Source organism: Diadema setosum, chromosome 14 (genome assembly GCF_964275005.1).
Source record: "Diadema setosum chromosome 14, eeDiaSeto1, whole genome shotgun sequence".
Lineage (NCBI taxonomy): Eukaryota > Metazoa > Echinodermata > Echinoidea > Diadematoida > Diadematidae > Diadema > Diadema setosum.
Window position 1 is genome coordinate 13552690 of NC_092698.1, and position 23458 is coordinate 13576147.

The following is a 23458-nucleotide window of genomic DNA, read 5'->3' on the forward strand; positions in this document are numbered from 1 at the left end:
GGATGCCACGCACTGACCAATAAGATCCCTCCCTCGTTGCTAGGGCGGAGTCTAGCTGCGATGCTAAATCCAAATCTTTGGACACGTTTCTGTTACGTTGAAAGTCGGAAAATCAAGGCCCAGAAAAACGCTGCTTTCTTGCCTTTCCTTTGATCATTTAGCTTCGAAATTTCGGCAGATGATAGACAAAACATTAGACTACAAAATTATGCCAAAAACAGAAATCCAATTGTTCTGACCAATTCTGATGATGTGACTCGTTTTTCTCGGCTCAGCCGTCAGCGACTTTAGGATCCTTTTGTTGTAACGGGTCATATATATATATATATCTATTTACATATATTTTTAAGGGGGCCTTATCCCATTTAGTAATAGTTATAAACATGTTTTGTTGCTTTTATTCATTGGGTACACAGAAACTTTTTTTTTCCAGTGTACTTGTTTAGTCATTTGGCATTTATCTGTGAGTTGGAGATGTGTGAGTGTTTTTATCTTTTATTCTTACCCTGCTGGCTTCTTGAATCCATTCCTCAACACCACCCGAACTCATTATCAAACTGTTTACAGCTACGTCTGCTCCCAGGAGACTTGGCTGTGTACAATCATGGTCAGAGAAAGCATAGTAAGGACGAGAGAAAAATAAGCTGAGAGCGGAGTATTAAAGAAAAATATTGTGGACATCTTTGACGTCATCCCTTCAGTGTCCGCATCAATGTCTGCCGTAATGTACGGGTCGACAGCCTTCTGCCAGAGTGGACCGCCGCTAAAAATGGCACTGTGATTAAATGCGTAGCTTTGCTTGCCCATTTAGGAGGTGGGGATGGGGAATTGGGAATTGGGGGGGGGGGGAGGGGGTCAGATGGGGAAGGGTTGGAAGCAAGAAGAGCCTCAAGAATCTAATGCTTGGTGTCTTCCAGAGTTCAACATCATCATGAAGGTGAGCAAGCCAAGAATCTTCATGTTGATGATACAGGTGATGCTTGAGTGGGGAATCTTATCCATTTTCTTATTTTTATTCCTGATAAAGGTCATGTGGATCGCACACCAAGAAAAGAATATCTGTCAGCTTGTATTGATTTCTGTCATTCCCTCCGGGATATGTATGGTATTGTGTGGGGAAAAAAAAGTGCTTGAAAGTGAAATCAATTTTAAGAGAATATTCAGTTCAAAAATTTATTTTCATTTTCAACAAAAATATGATATACACTTTGCTTTTCTTATGTAACAGAGAATGATGCAAAAAGTAATAAACAGAGAATGAAGGTATAATAAGTACAGTTGAACCTCTCGTATCCGGACAAGTCGGGACCGGGGCTCATCCGGATAAGGGATTTGGCCGGATACGGGAGATTCAATGCTTTATACATGTACATATACATACACATGTACACTCTAAGAAAAAAAGGTTCTCAAATGGTTCTCGTCGGCTCCAAAATGGTTCTCATCAGATGGTTCCCGCAAAATGGTTCCGATGAGCACCTATAAATGGTTCCCAATCGAAATGGTTCCGTTCGTCACCATTTGCTAGTATGCGACCCAGTCCCCGAGTGTTATTCGTGGTAGGCTACTCTTGCAGGTCAAACAATAATTATCTTTAGGTCCACTTTCATTTTTCCCCTTGCTGTATATTCGAATGCCAGATGTAAGAATCACCAAAACTGTGGTATTGGTACAAAAATATTGTATGTGTTTCTACTGCTGTGATATTAAATAATAAAAAGTACATATTATTGTTTTTATCGTAGACTAATGACTTCTCTTGGCTGCGTGCCAACTGACAGCTGCCACGATCCAATTTTAGCGCTCGATCAGATATGCGTACGCGTAAACGTACACATACTAGTACTGCACTGTAGGACTATGTACGTAGTAACCGCCGCGGCACGCGCCGCGGCTACAGTAGATTTAGCCCTGTGCTGCCTGCCTGCGCCTGTGCAAACCTACCACCACCACAGCGGCAGGATCGCGGAGCGAGAGTGCCAATGCATGCTCAATGCATGCAGCAGCAGACGGCTATACCTACGTAGGCCCTAGACACTTTTACATTAAGTCTATGCATCACCAGTATCACACCCATAACGAACGGCACCCGGTAACATTAGACATTAATTTTGTCTGAAGTGGACTGGAAACGTGTCACTGTCAATTCCATTTTCGCCATGGCAGTCATCACAATTTAGGAGAATAGGTAAGATTTTTAGTTTTAATGTGGTTTTATCTCATTTTTAGATGACAGTCGTTGCGTACAAAATCAACTTAGATTCATCACTCAGTTTTCGTTTTCAGTCAGTGATTAACCTTTGAGTAACGGTTAGCTAGATCCTAACGTTAATGTTAGATCTAATTTGATCGAAGCTGCTATCTTGTGTAATGTTTTCCAGGTACAGTAGATCCAGATCTTGAACAATAACATGTTAGGCCTAACACTTTACAATTAGAAATCTGGCATAGCAGTTGCCCATGGGCTAGCCGAACAGACGCCGTGCGGGGCCGGAGCATGGCTGTCACGTTTTTACAGCGACTGGGCCGGGCTAAGTTACTTAGCTATATAGGCCTGCATGTAACGTTTATGCCTATTAAAAATAGAGTCTGCTAACTCCGAAACACAGCCCGAACGCCGCACGCAAAGATAACTGTGTACAAGGAGCGCCCCGGGGTAAGGTCTATTAAATACCGGTAGGCCTAACCGTTCTACACGCAATAAGTTATAACTGTCATTGTTAATGTTACAGCCAATAGAGGTCTGTCTACAGCCCAGTAGCTGGGCCTAACGTTAACTGTTGGGTCAAAATCTCTTCAGTATGTTTTCAGGCTTGTTAGCTAAGTAAGGAGTCACGTCATGTAATGCCGTGTTCTATTTGTCGAATTATAGCATGACTTTGTTTTATTAACGCGGTGTAGGTCTATTGTTTCTTTCAATTCATATGTCAGGGAAGTGGACACATCAACATGCACAGAAACCAGGGAACAAGAAACTCCGGCCGGGGTGATGAAGCAGAACGTACGTGTTTGGGTCGCTGGTGCGGTTAGGGAAAAAGGTAGACTCTACATTGATCAGAGAGACAGCCTGTGACAGACCGTTGACAACATCGGCCAGAACCGTAGGCTTAACACTAGCCAAAAATGAGCTGGGCGGCCACAAGAATTCATCGATCAGAATAAGAGCCCGGGATAGCCCATTTACAGCATCAGCCAGAACCCGGGCCTGGGCTAGTCGAGAATGAGCTGTGTGGCTAAGACGATACATCGATCAGAATGACAGCCTGTGATAGCCCGTTGACAGCATCAAACAGAACCCTGGGCTAGTCAAGAATGATCTGGGTGACCAAAAGAATGCATCGATCAGAATGACAATTTTAGCCCGATAGCCCGTTCACAGCATCGACCAGAAACCTACGCTAGCCAAGAATGAGCTGAGTCAAAGAAAAAACACTGATGCTGCCAGAGAAAACCTTTGAGAAATATGTAGATAGGGTAGGTAAGTCCGTTTGCATTGACTTATAGTGTATTTTATAGCTGCTCTTTCAGAATCTGCCGTCAAACAAATATTCATGTCAGGGGACTTTTTGTTGGTTTGTGTGATGGAGGGTCACATATGTTTTGTTATGATCCCAATACAGTATTTGAAGAGTTTGTTCGCAAAAACCGATAAGTCCATTTTTAAAGATTTTGAAGTACGGTCTCTGTCATAAAGTACAAAATAATACCTTTTAAATGATATATTGGTCACTACATGTAAAGGTACATTTTTAAAGTTATGGTCAAAAGAAGCAAAGATTTTTGTTATTATTCTCTTCATTTTTCTTGACCTTTAATCGCAAATATCTCCATTTGGCAACTATGGACTTAACGGTTTTTGCAAACAAACTCTTCATTTGCAACTTACAATGTACCAGTGATAATATTTCACTATAATTTGCATTTAACAGCTTTGAATCAACTGTATTGGGGGGGGGGGGGGGGGGTAGACGTAATGAGATAGACCAGATGCCAATCTGAGAAGTGGAGTCATTCATAGTTTTAAACTTTAAAAGCACAAACGGAAAATGCTCTTTATACTTCTCCAGTCATTGTGTGGTCGATTTCTGCACACTTTTAAAGTTTGCACCTAGACTGGTAAAACTTATTGCATTTATACCCACGCAGGAATTACGTATTGTGTAGAGAATTGAAGATTATGTAATTTATTTCAAAGCACTGATGCACCTCTTGTCACCAGTTTATATTGCTTTGGCAGACAAATATACAAAATGTACATGTACGTGGTGGTGGTGTTTAAAAGACTGTTGGCAAATTTGGTGAACAAAATGACAAATGCTAACAACATATTATTGTCATAGGCAGGTTACAGGACAGCAAATTCAAACATCAGCTTTAGGCCTGCATCATATATATTTTACTCTAATGAATTTGTTGCCCTGATTTAAAAAAAGGTGTAAATTTTTATTGATTCCAAATGTTACATATTTGAGATCATGGTTGAGGAATTTTGTTCATTCATGCTTGTGAAACTGTGTTGGTGTCACTGTTGTATCCTAGCTCTTTTCCCCTTGGGATTCTTATTATCCTTCACATTATAAACAATGTGTTCTTTTCTTCTTTTTGGGTGTGTGTGTGTGTGTGTGTGTGTGTTTTCGTAGGACATGCTGTAAATTGTCTGAAGTCATGATTAACCTGAATTGATACTCTTCTTGTGTTTGCAGTTGTATAGATGTGTCTATGGTGCTTTCAAAGTGCAGAACAAAAAAAAAAAAGTCACTCGTATACAAACAAAGATAAGTTAATTCAAGTACTCGACGTTATGAATGTGAAATGAAGAAGTGTAAAGCTTATCCTATCCCAAGTATCATACAAGCAATATAATGTATGTTTTCTGTGACAATACCAAAGGTCCTGTTTAATGGAATTGTTTTCCTGCCCTTTGTAGTTGCTTTTAGGACAAGTATGCTTTGAAAAAAAAAAAAAAAAAAAAAAAAAACCAACACCGAACAAACTAGCAAACATGTGGAAAAAGTTCCTCATACTACTTAAGTAATGTACTTGACCTCTGCCTATCTTAAGACTGACACAATTACTGTATCTCATCCATGCAGGAATTATTTCACAGAGAATTAGAAATTTTGTTATGTATTTCAAAAGCCTGATGCACCTCTTGCTATTTCATATCATCTGTACAGAGATGTGTGATGGTGTTTCAAGAATTGCTCGGTACATAAATGACAAATATTGTGGAAAAAGAATTAGTGAACAAATGAAAATATTTTGTTAAGAATATTTGACAGATTATAACATGACAAATACAAACATCACCTTTAGATTGTAAAAGTTAAGGTGAATAAATACATTTCTGCGAATTTGTGAAAGAGCAAATTTCTATGGTTTTCAATTATTGAGTAATGTTTCATGAAAAAATATTGGTGAATGTCATGTACATGTATTCATGCTTGTGAAACTGTGTGTGCATGGGTGTGTTATCCTTGCTCTTTTTTTTCCAGTGTCAATGATAATGTATGACATGCTAATGTATTGCTAATATACATGTTTTGAACGTATGTTTGACTGATGAGATGAAATTCAGATGAATTCATTTCATTTCAAGTGAGTTCGTGATGCACATTTTCAATGCAGATAGGTAATGTACCTTTAAGAATGGTGCCAGTGAAGCACCTTACCAGCACTGCATGTGAAACACACCAAAAATACACAGACATCAATTCACATACTACATTCTAAGAAAAAAGAAAAAGGTTCTTTTGAGCACCATTAAATGGTTCTCAGGACTGTCACAATAGCGCCACCTTTTTTGGAGCCTGTGAGAACCTTTTTAAATGGTGCCTGTCAGCACCTTTTAACATTGGTGCCCATTAGAACCTTTTCCAATGAAATGGTTCCCTTGAGCACCTTTTGAAAAGAGTCAAAAAGGTGCCCATCTTTAGTCAAAAAGGTGCCCATGGGCACCTTTTAAATGGTACTCATGAGCACCATTTCATCGGGAAAAAGGTTCTAATGGGCACCTTTTGCAAAAGGTGCCGACAAGCACCATTTCAAAAAGGTTCTCACGAGCACCTAAAAGGGTGTCGCTATTGTGACAGTGCTGAGAACCATTTAATGGTGCTCAAAAGAACCTTTTTTTCTAAGAGTGTACTGATGTAGCCCATTGTAGTACCACATGTAGTAATGTGTATACTGCAACCTTTTCATTGCTACACTCAGTAACAGACCCCAAAATAGAGGTTCGTGTTTGCAAGAATGAAATCATTTTCTTTTATAAATTCTTGGGGTGATTTACCTAAATAATTATTAAGAAATTTATCAAGTATATGTAATTCATGTGTGTTTGTGTAGGAGTTCTCAAGGAGTTGGGAATCCCCCTTTCCTCCCGTAATTCTTAAAAAAAGATAAAAAATCACGACGAGATTGCGTCCGGATGATAGAGAGATCCGGATAAAGGGAGGCCGGATAATAGAGGTTCAACTGTATACCTCACTAATCAGCTTTTTCACAGTAGAAGCATCAGAAAGAGTAGGCTGGTATGTATTAAGATTGTTTGAATGTTTGTATGTCAGTTGATGTATTGTGGTCATGTGACTGTAATATCTTTTTTTTTGTATTAAAGTTCTTTGCTGGCAAAAAGAAACAAACAACAACTCACACATGGCAAAGTATAATTCATGAGCAAAAAGCTAGCATGTTGACATGCAAATGTTCATCGTTTACACTTTGATAGCACCTTAGTACTACATTCTCTGAGCAAAATAATGATACACAAGGCATCAAAGCTGGAATAGCTAGAACAGGTAGGTTTGATTTTTTCAGAGATTTTCCAAAAAGGCTTAGGATTCAGCAAGACGCATAAATTCATTGACTGTGATGTGTTGTTGGGATGATTGTTTGTGAAACAACACATGCATGACTTTCTTTGCCGTAATGTTGTTTCAACTTCAGGGATTCTCTGTGGAGGACAGTGTCCTCAACGAGCAGAAAACTTTTGGGAGCTTCAGTTGCGATGCTGTGGTTGTTTTGGAGGGTGCAAGGCATCGGTGGAATGCAATTGTGTGACATGGCCTTGATCTGAATGCAGCTCGAGCATTTTGCGGCGATTTAGGCGAAGGAGAGCGCTCGTTTGTCTCCATTTCCAGCAAGTCTCGGCAGATGCGATTGGACAGGAATTTGCATTGCCGTTTAGGGAAGGTGAATAGTCGGTGGAGAGGCGAGGGATTTATCCAGCAAAATCTAGATCCAACTTTCCCTACCCCCCTCTCCTGTATCTTTTTTTTTTCTTCACCAAACTCAGATAGCTTCCCAAACGGGAGCAGCCTAGAAAAGTAGATACGTTGGGCAGAGATAAGCAGACCGAGAATGTAATCGCAATAAATGACTGCGGCAATCAATGCAGCCATGATTTGTAGATCCTCAAGTGAGACCGTGGATAAAGACAAAATTTAAGACTTGTGAAGAGTCAAAAATCTCAACTGGTTCAGTACATAATGTCACAATGATCAGTGTGTGCCCACAATGCAACCCATACCTAATAGAGTAGATTTCCTCTGTATTGATGTGGCTTCTAAAGGCCCTAAGTGTACATACACGATTACAGCAAATTCCTGGAAATCTAAATTGTTTTTTACTGCAAAACCACTCTACTCTCTCACACTCCTCTCATCTATCTTGTCTTTCTTGTTTTTATTTCGTTTCCCCTCATTTTGATTACTTGTTTTGAAAGTAATGACAGGAATATGAGTCAAGTGATCAATGAGGGGCTGATGATGTGATTTTTGTTGTTGTTGTTAGAAACAGGAAAAAACCCAAATTACCTGCCTAGGAAGAAGACATTGCGGTTAAGTAAGCAAAGTTGAGTTCATGTCACATGACCTACCTGGCACTCTGTATGTTTTCTCTACATTTGAGTCTACACAATTCTGAGAAGTAGCTAGTTTTTTGGGGGGTTTTTTCATGTTGAAAAAAAAAAAACTCTTTGCATTCCTCCTTCCCCCCCCCCCATCTCTTTTTTTTTTCTTTGAAGAACCTAAGTACAACTTGCATTCTTGGACTCGACAAAATAACAACCGGAAAACAGCAAGAAACATTCCTCTCTGTGTGTCATCTCCACATCTCTTCTCCTTCCGAAAAAACAGATCTTGTTTCTTTTGCTTTGATTTCATCAGAGATGAGAAAAGGATAGATAGAATTTAAGGGGGGCTAAAAAATATGTCTAGCCTTTCCTGTAGCATAAGACATGATGCAAATATCATTTTATCGTCATCAAAGCATTCTGAGGAGAAAATAGGGTGTCATATGGCACTTGGCCCCAGTTCATCTCTCACACTTCTAGCCATATACTTTTCAGAAGTAGGATATACTGCATTACGTTTCTCCTCATGAATCCAACCTTCGCCTCACTGGCATTTATCAAATAAAACTGTGCCAAAATGCAGCAGCCTTGACGTGTGTGTGTGTGAAAATTATAATTTTTTTCTTGTTTCCAATATGATATCATGCATTTCGTTTCAGTCCTTCTGCTCTGGTTTTGTTTTTCAGTACTTTTCTTCGAGGGCACAATTTGATGGGATCATAATTTGATCACGTCTGTTGGCGTTGGACAGGGAAGAGCGTGGCCATAGGGTTCCTCAGTTATGAAATACTTGCAGAGTTTGAAATTTATACATTATGTCTACTCCATCTCTCAATGGAAGCTTCATTGTTTAAGGTCATAGATTTGATAAACTGAAGTGGTCAAACCTTCTTGCAAACATTCAGCCCTGAATGCACCAAACTTGTACGTGACCTTTTATAACTACACCCACAAAAATATATGTGATTCGGTGTTCCTGGTATGTCTGAATATATTATGCTGTTGGGTACGGATGTTACAGTCGATTTTGTGTATCTGATGAAATAATACTTCCTCTAGCTGTATCTTATAGGAACTACATAATGCAATTGCATGTTGACTTGTGTTGATTCATGATACTTTCAACATCACTATGTGGCCAAATGAATATCTAAATATGTGCCATATATTTCATAACAATTTTGTTGCTATTTTTCTTCAGATTACATACATTGTAGATACACCAAAAGAAACAAACAAACAAACCTCTAACCAGGATTCTACCAGTGACAGCATCATTGCTTAAGTACTAATGTGATTAAGAAAAGACACTGGAATGCAGATTTCCCTAGACTGAGCATAACAGTCATGCATGTTTCCATGTTACTAATATGATTAAAGGCGCATAGTCCCAGCAGTGTAGAGGGCGCTGTTGATGATACTGCCGATCACCATTAGCATTGATACAAAGATTGCCGAAGTTGAGCTGTCATCAAGAGTAAAGGGCTTAGGTGTTGCTAGGTAACATTGCCTTCGTTGTCTTCTCTGCGCATCACGTGGTCTGTAGAAATGCCAGGGTGCGTGCATATGTGCTTCTTATTATGACATCACAAGAGAAGTTTGCTAAAGCTGTCATCCCCCTCAGCCGAATCATGAGCCGAACTGTGATCAGACCACTGACTACAGTGGACCGGACTTCTTCGGACTCGGGGAAATGGGCCAAAGTGTAAGCGCTAAAGAGGAGTTGATAGCATAGGTCTCTATAGGAAACTTGCGCCCTGTGCCCACATACGCATTTGACTAAACCACCGGGACCATTTGCCTTTAACGAAAGACATTGCAGGGAAATATGTGAGTTATGCTAGAGGAAGGTGCATTCCAGTATTTTATATTAATCATATTTCTACTTCATCAATGTTGGAAGAAGATGTCACAGGCAGAATCTTGGTTTAGAAGGTTTTTTTTGAGGGTGTACAGAAAGTAATCTGAAGAAAAACAGTAGAAATATTGTTATAGAATATATGACACATGTTCATATATCTTTCGGCCACATGATTGATGATCAACTTATTATGATCAATACAAGTCAATGTGCATTTGCATTGCATAGTTCACTTCAACGTAGAAGCAAAAGAGTAAAGAAAAAAAGTTTTATAGTTTTAATTCAATCAATGTGTCTTCTTTCTGATATTATTTTTCTCCAGTTTGTAATCATAAAATCATGTGGAAGTAAAGGTGGATACCCTACAAGAACTTTTAGAAAAAGTTAATAATATGGATACTTTGAATTAATAAGATTAAAAGTTCTTAAGACATATTCCAGTTTTAAGGATAATCTGATAGCCTTTTCTTAGTGGTTGCTATGGAATCTAAATCCCTTTGTTGGTGCGTACACAACAAACAGTGAGTCAGCAGGTCTCATTCAAATAGACCCTCACCTTCAAATGTCTGTTGTTGTTAGTTTTTTTTTTTAATCAAAGACTATCATTCCCAAAGGTTGGATATTTGTATTCTTTTTTCTTTTTTTTTTTTGAGGGGGGGGGGGGGGGTCTAATTCTGATTGATACATCATGTGGAAGCTGAAAATCTATTTTGTAAAAGTCTGTGTGTAACTAAAAATAGAAATACATCTGACAAATCACTGATGGGTTTTAAAAAAAATTCAAATCATGTGTGTGTGATGCATCTCTTATACAGAAGATTTCGCTGGAGTGTTGGTATTTTCTACTTTCCTCTCAGCATTGAGAAGAGCCTACCAAGTGTGATACCAATATCCTTTGGTGATTCTCTTTGATTGTGTCATGAAGCATCCAAAAAAAGTTGAGAGAGAGAGAAAAAAAAAAATCCAAGTATCAGTTCTATGGAGGGCTGCCAGCTTGCCAGATGGATTCCAGAATGATGGGGAAAATCACAGGTTTGGTTCACTAGTTTTCCCTTTGCCGGGGGAAAAAAAAAAAGAATGCCAGTGGTTAGCATTCCCTTCATTTCTGCTCAGAAACAAAACACTCTATGACTGCGATGCAAAGTGACATAAAGGAATGCTCCCGTGAGTGTAGAACAACCGTGATGAATTCATAAAAGGACTCCTCCTGCCGGGCTGTGAAAGTCAGGAGTCCACAGGAGCTCTGTAGTTTATGCTCTCGTTGGTGGCATCAATTGTCAACTTTGACGCCATTGTCTCAGCTATTAAAGTATAGATGACTTCGTGGGTGGATTGCTGCTGTGTCTCAGGTTTTTTGGTGTGTAGCAAGTAATGTCCTCATTCACTAGCACTAATGAGAAATTACCTGACATGCAGTGAATGATGCCAGGAACAGTGAATGTATCTAATGTTACATTTTTATTGATGAAAAAGACTTTTTATGAACTAGATTGTGGTATGATTTGACTTGTCTAACATTACTTTTTGATGAGCAAGCTTCATTTACTCTTCAGTGTGTATAGTTTGTCGTATAAGAGATCTGGTTTTTCTTCCTCAGGCTGATTTATTCCATTCCTTGTGTGCCTCAAAATGCATTTGCAAATACAAACGTAGCACTCTAAACTTTCCTGTAACTTCAGATCACCTACTTCGCAGAAGCTAAACAGGCCAAGTTGTTTACGTATGATTGTTTTGGCTTGAGCGATTATTGTACAATGTGTTAAATAGAAAGGAAAGCAGCAAATACCTTGTAATCTAATATGAAAAAGGAGCCCCATTTCCCTTTAGTGCACGTGCCATGCACTGAAGAATGATGATACATTTCTGTTGGGGGGGGGGGGGAATAAAAAAAACGCTTGCTGGATTTTTTTTTTTTTCTAAACAGGAAGTCAAAAGTGGTCAGCAAAACATTTCCTGGGAGCTGGAGTAAGAAGAATATCCAACACTGATCACATCTCATTGTTTACTTGCCCAAAACACCTATCAATAGTCTAGAAATGATATTAACCAGTCACATGCAAATGACTGAAGAAAGAGAAGGACAGTCCAAGTTTCTCTTCTTTGAGGAATGCATTAATGTCTCATCTACATCTCAGTTAGGGGTCATTCGTAGTTCATAACCTTTCTCTTGTTTCTCTACATAGGTCATGGCCAGGACTCAGGGGGTGTTCCACAGGGGAGTCCATCTCAGTCCCGCAGCTCGTCCAAGAAGTCCAACGCCTCCAACGGCACTCCTTCAAGCCATTCCATGCGAACCACGGACGCTCTCAGGGTAGACCAAACAAATATCGACAAAGGTGAGAGATGGAATGAATACAGGGGATGCCACCTACCAAATGAATCCCCATACAGTTTCACATCCCACCATAACCTTGTGGACAGACTATGCATCAAAAACTGAAATATGCTTTTAAACTTACTGTGAACATTGGCAAAATTTCTGAACAATGTTGGTGTGGCAGAAAAAAGAGAAATTTTAGGAGCATTATGAGATTTTTTTTTTCAGACTCCCAGCAAGCCACCATCCAGAACATGTTTTCATTTCATTTTTTTTTTGTTATTTCCACATTAAAAACAACAATCATTAAAGTTTCAAGTCATACTATGAACATAATCATTGTGGGGGACCGGTTAAAGCCTATCAGGCTTGATGGGAAAAAACCCTAAAGTAAATTCAAGACTTTCACAACTTAAAATGTATTTTCATATTTTGAGACTTTTGGAATTCCTCAAAATCCACAGGCATATACTTTCTTGTATATCAATCAGTACTGTGCTCAGGCATTCTCGGCAGTAGCCTCTTTGCAGACAATTTTGTATTTCTCTCTGTCTGTCGACAGGCTCAGGTAAAACCACCGATAACAACAAGCGGAAAAAGAGCGCCATCCTCATGGCCCTGCGCAAGGGCAAAAAGAACGCCAAAGACACGGACTCGCTGACTGCCCTCACGTCGTCGCGGGGAGAGCTAGCTCATCCGGACGTCACGAACCAGGTGGTGTACATGAAAGACATCGTCTGCTACCTGTCACTCTTGGAGGGAGGCAAACCAGAGGACAAGCTAGAGTGTGAGTTGCTAGTCTGATGTGCAGTACAACTAAACCTCACTCCTGATTTTGTTTTCCTTTTTCCCCATTCTTATTCTTCTTTTTTAGGTGATCCGAGTATCCTCTCGGATCACCTTCTGTATCTGTACGGATTCTTTGTTGGTTCTTCTTCTTCTTCTTTATTTCTGGACAAAATTTGTGTAGAGGTTAGCTCAGAAAGTCCTCTTCCTATCAATTTCAAAATTATACCATATATGTATCATGTCCCAAAGACGACAGATCTAATGTATAATAGTGATCAGTCGACCGTGACGTCACTGTGACGTCATTATATGAAAACACATTCTCAATCATATCTCACTAATGGAATAGAGTTTTTCAATGAAATTTACGTCACATATATTTCAAGTTATGCGCATTCTACTCATATTCTCAAAATTCATATTTTCTCTTAAAACGTGCGCGTACGCGCGCGTTGAAATATTTGTATCCTCAAATCGAGCTCAAAATTTTTTTGCACACGTTTCAGACCATTTGGAGCATTTTTTGAAAAATTGAAAAAATCGGACGGACGCGTACGCGCGCGCACATATACGCACGCACAGCTCATATGCAATGAAAATTTTCCGTTTTTTCACTTTGATCGGATGTCTGAAATGTCAAGGAATATTTCTACCAAGTTTCAAGTCAATCCCACTCAAAATGACGTCATACGGGCCCGTCAAAGTTGAAATTCCGCGCGCGCGTCAATGGCGATATACAGTACAACAATGCCAAAAAACCGCCAATTTTAAATCCGATTTTACTCGTCAGGATGGACGGTGACCCCCCATTTTCTTTACATATTCTGAAAGCTGATGAGTTGTACATGTCATTTCATGGGTTGGCAATGCTGGAAAAATGATGAAAAGATATCAAATTTCTTAATAAATCAAAACAAGTAAATTTTCAAAATGACGTCATCAAATTTCAAGTTTACTCGAGCGTATCTCACTTATCCTTAGTCAATTTTCACCCAGATTTCAGTATGCTGTAGCTTATTTAATACTCTATCAGTTATGTAATAACACAATTTTGATTGAATGACAGCATGACCTCATAAAAATGAATTGAAAGTAACCTTGTCGAATTTGACCAGTTTACGTGTTATCTCTATGGGAGTGCAGTTTTTCTGGAAATGAAAATTGACATGACTGTCTTTTTCGAGCACTAGCTCACTTATGCTTCGGTGAATTTCTCCCAGATTTTAATATGTTGTAGCTGAGACCTTGGGCTATCGTTAATGTGCATTTTGTTTTTTCATACGATGTCGGGATCACGTCAATAAACGTGGTTGAAATTAAAGCTTATATTCGTTGTATTGAAATATTTCTTTCTTTCTGCAACTTTCTTTGCAATAACTCAAGAAAAACATACCCTATCAACACCATATTTTGTACATGCTTAGTTCATGTCACGTTCATTATTTCATAAAATAGCAACTACTTGATCAGATGCCATCTTGGTTATGTAAAGTAGGGTCAAAGGTCATAAATGTTTCATCCTGTATCTTGGTGAATACATGTCCTATCTTTCCCATATTTTGCACACGTAAAGACCATGTGACAAGGATCATATCACAAAATAACCACTTTTTGCTCAGATGACATCTTGTCTTTGCAAAGTGGGGTCAAAGGTCATATGTACTTCTTTCTTTATCGTCATTATGACGTGTTATCTCTATGGGAGGGATTTTTTCTAGATGTGAAAATTGACATGATTGTCTTTATCGAGCACTAGCTCACTCACCCTTCGATGAATTTCTCCCAGATTTTAATATGTTGTAGCTGAGACTTTGCGCTATCGTAATGTGTCCTCCGTTTTTTCATACGACGTCAAAAGCACGTCGAAAAACTCGGCTTAAGTAATCAAAGCTTAGCTTCATTAGGTGATCCGAGTATCCTCTCGGATCACCTTCTGTATCTGTACGGATTCTTTGTTGGTTCTTCTTCTTCTTCTTTATTTCTGGACAAAATTTGTGTAGAGGTTAGCTCAGAAAGTCCTCTTCCTATCAATTTCAAAATTATACCATATATGTATCATGTCCCAAAGACGACAGATCTAATGTATAATAGTGATCAGTCGACCGTGACGTCACTGTGACGTCATTATATGAAAACACATTCTCAATCATATGTCATTAATGGAATGGAATTTTTCGATGAAATTTACGTCACATATATTTCAAATTATGCGCATTCTACTCATATTTTCAGAATTCATATTTTCCCTTAAAACGTGCGCGTACGCGCGCGTTGAAATATTTGTATGCTCAAATCGAGCTCAAATTTTTTTGCACACGTTTCAGATCATTTGGAGCATTTTTTGAAAAATTGAAAAAATTGGACGGACGCGTACGCGCGCGCCCATATACGCACGCACAGCTCATATGCAATGGAAATTTTCCGTTTTTTCACCCTGATCGGATGCCTGAAATGTCAAGGAATATTTTTACCAAGTTTCAAGTCAATCTGACTCAATATGACGTCACACGGGCCCGTCAAAGTTGAAATTCCGCGCGCGCGTCAATGGCGATATACAGTGCAACAATTCAAAAAAACCGCCAATTTGGAATCCGATTTTACTCGTCAGGATGGACGGTGACCCCCCATTTTCTTTACATATTCTGAAAGCTGATGAGTTGTACATGTCATTTCATGGGTTGGCAATGCTGGAAAAATGATGAAAAGATATCAAATTTCTTAATAAAGTAAAAAAAGTAAATTTGCAAAAAGACGTAATCAAATTTTAAGTTCACTCAAGCGTATCTCACTTATTCTTTAGTTGATTTTCGTCCAAATTTCAATATGTTGTAGCTTATTAAATGGTCTTTCAGTCATATAATAACAACATTTTGATTGGATGACGGCATCACCTCGTAAAAAGGGATTAAAAGTAACATTGTCAAATTTGACCAGTTTACGTGTTATCTCTATGGGAGTGCAGTTTTTCTGAAAATGAAAACTGACATGACTATCTTTATCGAGCACTAGGTCACTTATGCTTCGGTGAATTTCTCCAAGATTTTAGTATGTTGTAGCTGAGACTTTGGGCTATCGTCAGTGTTCCCTTCGTTTTTTCATACGGAATCGGCATCACGTCAATAAACTTGGTTGAAATTAAAGCTTATCTTTGTTTTTATTGAAATATTCTTCCTTTCTGCAACTTTCTTTGCAATAACTCAAGAAAAACATACCCTATCACTACCATATTTTGCACATGTTTAGTTCATGTCACGTATATTATTTCACAAAATAACAACTACTTGATCAGACACCATCTTGGGTATGTAAATTAGGGTCAAAGGTCATAAATGTTTTATCCTGTATCTTGGTGAATACATGTCCTATTTTTCCCATATTTTGCACACGTAAAGACCATATTACAAGGATCATTTCACAAAATAATCATTTTTGGCTCAGAGGCCATGTTGTCTGTGCAAAATGGGGTCAAAGGTCATATGTACTTACTTCCTGTATCTTCGTTATGACGTGTTATCTCTATGGGAGGGAATTTTTCTAGATGTGAAAATTGACATGATTGTCTTTATCGAGCACTAGCTCACTTACCCTTCGGTGAATTTCTTCGAGTTTTTAATATGCTGTAGCTGAGACTTGCGCTATCATATGTTTGCCTTTTAAATTTTATACGCTGTCGGGATCACGTCAAAAAACGTGGTTAAAATTAAAGCTTATCTTCGATGTATTGAGATATTTCTTTCTTTCTGCAACTTTCTTTGCAATAACTCAAGAAAAACATACCCTATCACCCCAATATTTTGCACATGTTTATTTCATGTCACGTACATTATTTCATATAACAACTACTTGATCGGACATCATCTTGGGTATGTAAAGTAGGGTCAAAGGTCATAAATGTTTCATCCTGTATCTTGGTAAATACATGTCCTATCTTTCCCATATTTTGCACACTCAAAGACCATGTTACAAGACTTCTTTGCAATAACTCAAGAAAATCAGGCCCGTATCACCCCCATATTTTGCACATGTTTAGTTCATGTTACGTACATTATTGCATTAACCAACAACTACTTGATTAGATGCGATTTGGGGTATGTAAAGTAGGGTCAAAGGTCATAAATGTTTCATCCTGTATCTTGGTGAATACGATGTCTTGTCTTTCCCATATTTTGCACACGAAAGACCATGTTACAAGGACCATTTCAAAAAATAACGATTTTTTGCTCAGATGCCATCTTGTCTGTGAAAAGTGGGGTCAAAGGTCATATGTACTTCCTTCTGTATCTTCGTTATGATGTGTTATCTCTATGGGAGGGCTCACATAACCTTGGTGAATTTCTCCCAGATTTTAATATGTTGTAGCTGACACTTTGGGCTATCGTAAGTGTGCCCTTCGTTTTTTCATACGGAGTCGGCATCATGCCCAAAAACTTGGTTGAAATTAAAGCTTATCTTCCATGTATTTTCATATTCCTTTCTTTCTGCAACTTTCTTTGCAATAACTCAAGAAAAACAAGCTCTATCAGCCCAATATTTTGCACATGTTTAGTTTATGTCACGTACATTATTTCATAAAATAACAACTACTTGATCGGGCACCTTCTTGGGTATGTAAATTAGGGTCAAAGGTCAAAAATGTTTCATCCTGTATCTTGGTGAATACATGTCTTATCTTTCCCATATTTTGCATACGTAAAGACCATGTTACAAGAATCATTTCACAAAATAACCACTTTTTGCTCAGACGCCATCTTGTCTGTGCAAAGTAGGGTCAAAGGTCATATGTACTTCTTTCTTTATCTTCATTATGACGTGTTATCTCTATGGGAGGGAATTTTTCTAGATGTGAAAATTGACATGATTGTCTTTATCGACGACTAGCTCAATTACCCTTCGGTGAATTTCTTCCAGATTTTAGTATGTTGTAGCCAATGTAATACCCTTTAAGTTTTGTTAATCAAAGTTTTAATCGGATGATGTCTTCACCACGTGAAAATGGATATAATGTAACCTTGTCAAATTTAACCAGATTACGTGTTATCTCTATGGGAGGGAATTTTTCTGGAAATGAAAATTGACATGACGGTCTTTATCGAACACTAGCTCACTTACTCTTCTGTGAATTTCTCCCAGATTTTAATATGTTGTAGCTCAGACTTTGGGTTATCGTGACTATACCCTCCATTTTTTCATACGACGCCGAGATCACGTCAAAAAACTTGGTTGAAATTATCCTTATCTTCGATGTATTGAGATATTTCTTTCTTTCTGCAACTTTCTTTGTAATAAGTCAAGAAAACCAGCCCCTATCACGCCCATATTTTGCACATGTTTAGTTCATGTCACGTACATTATTTCATAAAATAACAACTACTTGATCAGACACCATCTTGGGTATGTAAATTAGGGTCAAAGGTCATAAATGTTTCAACCTGTATCTTGGTGAATACATGTCCTATCTTTCCCATATTTTCCACACGCAAAGACCATGTTACAAGAATCATTTCACAAAATAACCACTTTTTGCTCAGATGCCATCTTGGCTGTGCAAAGTTATGGGTCAATGGTCAAATATACTTCATTCTGTATCTTCGTTATAGTGTATACCGAATTTGGTACCAAAGATGGCAGACCTGACTCTCTTTTCTAAATGGGAATCCAAACATCACACGGCCAATGTCTCTAAACACAGATGAAACCTATATGGTCATGCCTATTGCGATCAGGACTCGAATCATCGATTAAAACAAATCGGATCACCTAATTTGTCAGTCTTGACAAATTCCAAGTCTAGTCTCCTTTTCCTCCTTTTCTTCTTCTTCTTCTCTTTTTTTTTGACCAATTTGGTAGGGGTTGATTTTATCATTTGCAAACTCCATGTGTAAGTGAGCTCTTGGAAAGGGTACGTATGACCACACTCAGATTACCTCATAAGATAAGAGGGTTAGTGAGGTTAGAGGTCATGATTCTTGGTCTAAAACAGAGACCCAACTCTCCCGTTTTCGATGGGAGATCTCCCGCCAAAAACCCACTTTTGCAAAATCTCCCATTTTCCCGCTTGAGATTTAATTTCTCCCACCCTGGCTCTGTGTCTCCCGTTGGAAAGGACTTCTTACTTATTGCTATCGTATGTTGAAAAAAATAAGCCTTAGATAGCACCAGAGAGCATGTAGAACCCTAGGAACTTCGCGCTTCGCACACATCAACTTAGAGTCTCCCGTTTGCTAGGGGTTTCGGGTGGTCTCCAGATCAGAAGGTGCTTGGGGTTGGAGTCTGTGCTAAAATGGTACTGGTTCTAAGGCGACAAAGCTCAAGTGAGATGTGTTACGAGGATAAATCAAAAATGGGTGTGGTTCTCATTAGATTTTGGGGGAACATGATGGGGAGAGACAGATCTGATTGTTTCGGCTTTGAAATGATCTTAAAAAATTTGATTCAAAACTGTGATAAACTGTGACCCCAGAAGCGTTCTGATTAGCCTGATTAGCCTGGTTAAGGTGTGACTGTGAGACATGTAAAAGATTCAAATCTTCAGCAGGTTTGTCTTGCATGATGTCAAATATGGCTTATTTCACCTGCTATTAAAAGCAATATTGCATGCCTAATTTTGTTCCTTTATCAGCAGGCCCAAAAAGACTTGCATAGTCAAAATTGGGAAATATCTTTGAGTCTCACTGTTCTCATGAAGTGGAAAGGAGAAATTGTGCATGGGAACTTCAGGCATTAGTTTGCTATTCTTGTCTTCATGTCTTATAGCTGCCTGCCTTCCTCCCTTCCCCATTTCTCTCTGTCTGTCTGTCTGTCTGTCTGTCTGTCTGTCTGTCTCTGTCTTTCACTCTCTCTCTCCCAGTATAACAATGGGATCTCAGAGTATTTGCCATTACTCAATATTGCGGCTGTGTTGCAGCCCACCTAATCAGCGCTAAATCCTCCAGCCATGATTGAAGGGAGGCTAAGTCCCGTCATCCATCCATCAAAGTTCTCCTCCCCCTTATCACATCATTCCTCTCCATCTTTTTCTTTCTTCATCTGTGATTCTTCCTTTTTTGTGTATTTCTCTCTTTCTCTCCCTCGCATACTTTCTTTATTTCAAGTTTTGCCCTCTCTCTTTCTCCATCTCATTTTTCTATTTATTATTTTCTCCATTTCATTTTTCTCTCTTACATAGTTTTTTCTACATCTTTCTCTCATTCTCCCTATCTCTCTCATTCAAAGACCTTCTCCTGTCCACCTCGCCCCCTCATCCCTGTTCCCAAATCCATGCCATCAATCTCATTTGCACATTTCAAATCCAAGCTATGCCCAGCAAATCAATTAACTGACTTCCCCCCCCCCCTACATACCCGTCCCGACCACCCTACCCCTCTCGCCTTTTCCTCTCAGAAAGAGCTGACCCTGTACGCAACACCACTGCGCGCTGCAGGATTGCGTCAATTCGTAAGACAAGTCTCGGGGATTAAGGGATAATTGCGATGGCTTTAGCTGCCTTATTTTGATTTTTTTTCCCCCCTCTCTCCTCGCCGTCGTAATGCTTGTGCAGTGGGGAAAACAATTTTGTCATTCCTTCGTCTTGATGTGTTGGCATGTGCGTATGTGTTTTTGTAGGTGGATGTGTATGTGTGTGAGGTAAAGCCATTGACCAGTGCACTAGTATCATCCGATTAAAGAGAGACTGATGGAATATAAATGAGGAGATGAGTTTAATGGGTAAAGGGGACTAAAGAGAGACTAAGAATTGGCTAGTTTGTTCAGAGGAAGGATATCTCCTAAGAATTTGTTCATGCAATTTACTCCATATACGGTGTACATTCTAAGGCTGAGGAGCAGTTGGAACAGTGAATAAAATTTTTGCTCAAAAAGGTCAAAGGGAGGAATTGAAAAAGAAAGAGGTTGGGATAGATGAGGATTCCCTGCCAGACCTTGCTTCTTCTTCTTCTTGCCTCTTCTCTATGATGGCATCAGTCAAGCAAAGTTATTATAGGTTTGACGATTGGTGAAGATTGTATAAACAATGAAATGTGTGATAGTCTAATAAAAGCATAGGATGCAGAGACTAATGAATTGTGTCTCATTTTGATGACAAGGACTTCATTCAGCTTTTCCAGTGCTGATGACGATGATAAGTGTGACGATGACTTGTGATATAATAAGATATATAATAATAATAATAATAATAATAATAATAATAATAATAATGATAAGAAATATAATATGACGTTATATTATATTATATTATATTATATTATATTATATTATATTATATTATATTATATTATATTATATTATATTATATTATATTATGTCAATATGATATGATGTAATATAACATAATAATAATGTATAATGACAGTATTTGTACCATGATCATAAGGATGAAGATGATGACAAAAGTTTGATGAGTACAGTATGTCAAATTTCTGAATGAATTTCTGAATGCTTTGCTTTATATCTACTATATATCTTGAGATATTTTGAGCCCACCTCCTTCAAGGAAAACTCTACTTTGCACGTTCCACGTCTACTGCTGGTCATTAGCATGAGAGTTGTTGCCATTTTTTGCAACTCGATTTGGTCTTTCATCAATCTTGCTGCACTTCTACACTCCCTCTTCATGCCAAATGGGGGGAAATTGGGACTTACATTGAATCCCTGCTGCCTGAAATGCCAAGGTTCAGAAGAGAGAGAGAGGGGGAGACTAAGAGAACTGGAGAAGGATCTGGAGCGAGGGCAATACCTCACTATCCCTTTCAATTTCAAGCTGGACGACTGCAGGACAGTGGTTTAACATCCCTCCCACGTCCTCAATCCAGTCATGTCCTCCTATGACAGTCAAATCTCAGTTAAAAAAAAAAAAAAAAATGCCCCAACGTTACTCTCATATACTCCTAGAGGGTTCCCCCAAAACCAGGCTGTAGAGCCTAGACCGGGGAAGAGCTAAATGTGATTCATTCGATGATTCCTTGGTTAGTACAATGTGAAGTGTTATCGAGGTATCTTTCTCCCTCTGTCTCATTGGAAAATCTCTGAACTTCACCACAAGGAAATCTGATGTATATATCTCTCAGCACAGACATTGCATCACATCTGAGAATATGTTTCAGTGGTCAGTAGTTCAATTTTAGGTGCGCATATCGATTCCTTTTTTTTCTCTCTCTCTCTATCTCTCTGATAAAGATACTATAGTAAATTTGAGGTGTATGTAGATAGGATTCTTTTGTAAGAAAAAGATAATGGAGAAGAAGATTTAGGATAGTTCAATGGAACTTTTTATGGTCTGTGTACTCGTGTGTGTGTGTGTGTGTGTGTGTGTGTGTGTGTGCATGACCTAGAGTGATCTGAAATGTGACGATGATCCCCACAATGTGAAGTTAGCTCCCACCCACCTTCCTAGTCTCCCAGCTTTCTTCAGCCAGGCGTGGCAGGAGTTTTCCATCAACTGTGACCCGGCAGGAATCCCACTATCAAAACTAGGACCATCTGGTGGAGATTATTGCAAAATATTTGTGTATCCCCTCCCTCCCATCTTATCCATGTCTGTCTTCGTGATGCTGTCTGCAGCCATTTCCTCTCCTTGTGTAGTGAATGTAATCACAAGCACTGTGATGTGAGCTGTCACAAACTGTACTTTCATATAAGAGATGTTTGATTACTTTGGGTGTATAAATGATGGCAAGTATAGCAATAAAAAGAAGAATGATGGCGATAATGATGATGATAACTATGATGGTGATTATGCTAATGAAGGCAATGGCAATGTAATCATGAATGATGATGACGACGATGACGACGATGATGATGATGATGAAATGGAAGATAACTTCATGTAAACAACTACTGTTTTGGAAAGCAATGCTTTTAGTAGTATTTCAGCATTGTACATGTTTCTCTCATGGGGGTCAGTGGATTAAAAAGAAAATCATAGGATACTCTAAAACCAGAAACATTCAGGAATGTGAGCTGACGGCCTTTTTCACATCATGAAACTGTTGCAAATCTCCTCTGGCACTCAATGCATTGTGCAGACAAACACTTTCAGGGTGCGATTTACTTTCAAGAATCTTTGCTCCTTGTGAAATTTGTGAAAGTTTCACTTAAAAAAAAATAAAACTGGTATTACAGTATATAAACACCAGATAGGGTTTGAACTCAGGACTTTCTGTTTGAAAGTCTCTAGCCTTGTACCTCTATACCACAGCACAGCTACTGTATTTTGGTACATTCTTGCTGTATTTTAGGGCTTGTCCTGCAAGATTATCAAGCTCATTAACCCAGAATACAAAATCCCACAGTTTTACTGATAAACATGATCTAATGAAGGGAAAAGTGATACTGAAACACATGATGCATCTGAGACACGTTTGGATCATACGAGATCATACTAGAACATTTTCTGGTTGTGTTCATGCTTTTATTGACAGCAGTATGCATACCTTGTGATCTGTCTCACAGAAAAGGAGTGGAGCTAGCCTTGTCATCTTGTCTGCAAGCCTTTGGATTTAATAAAATTCTAGTTTTTACCTTAAATATCTAGCAACCGTGACTTAAGCTTACTATCAATTGAAGGCATTGTGTTGTGGTCCTTGTATTGGTAGTCTGAAACATGTGAAGGATTTTCATCCGTGCGAGCACAAATCCGTAACTA

At 38.7% G+C, this 23458-nt stretch overlaps 1 protein-coding gene across 1 annotated transcript in view; it reads left to right on the forward strand.

Annotated features, from left to right (window-relative positions):
* The window catches only part of LOC140237871 (diacylglycerol kinase beta-like), a 124106-nt gene that overhangs the window by 34919 nt on the left and 65729 nt on the right, over positions 1-23458 (forward strand). The window contains exons 4-5 of the mRNA XM_072317803.1: positions 11897-12049; positions 12593-12817. Of these exons, the coding sequence (XP_072173904.1) occupies positions 11897-12049; positions 12593-12817 (378 nt within the window). The remainder of the gene's footprint in view (positions 1-11896; positions 12050-12592; positions 12818-23458) is intronic.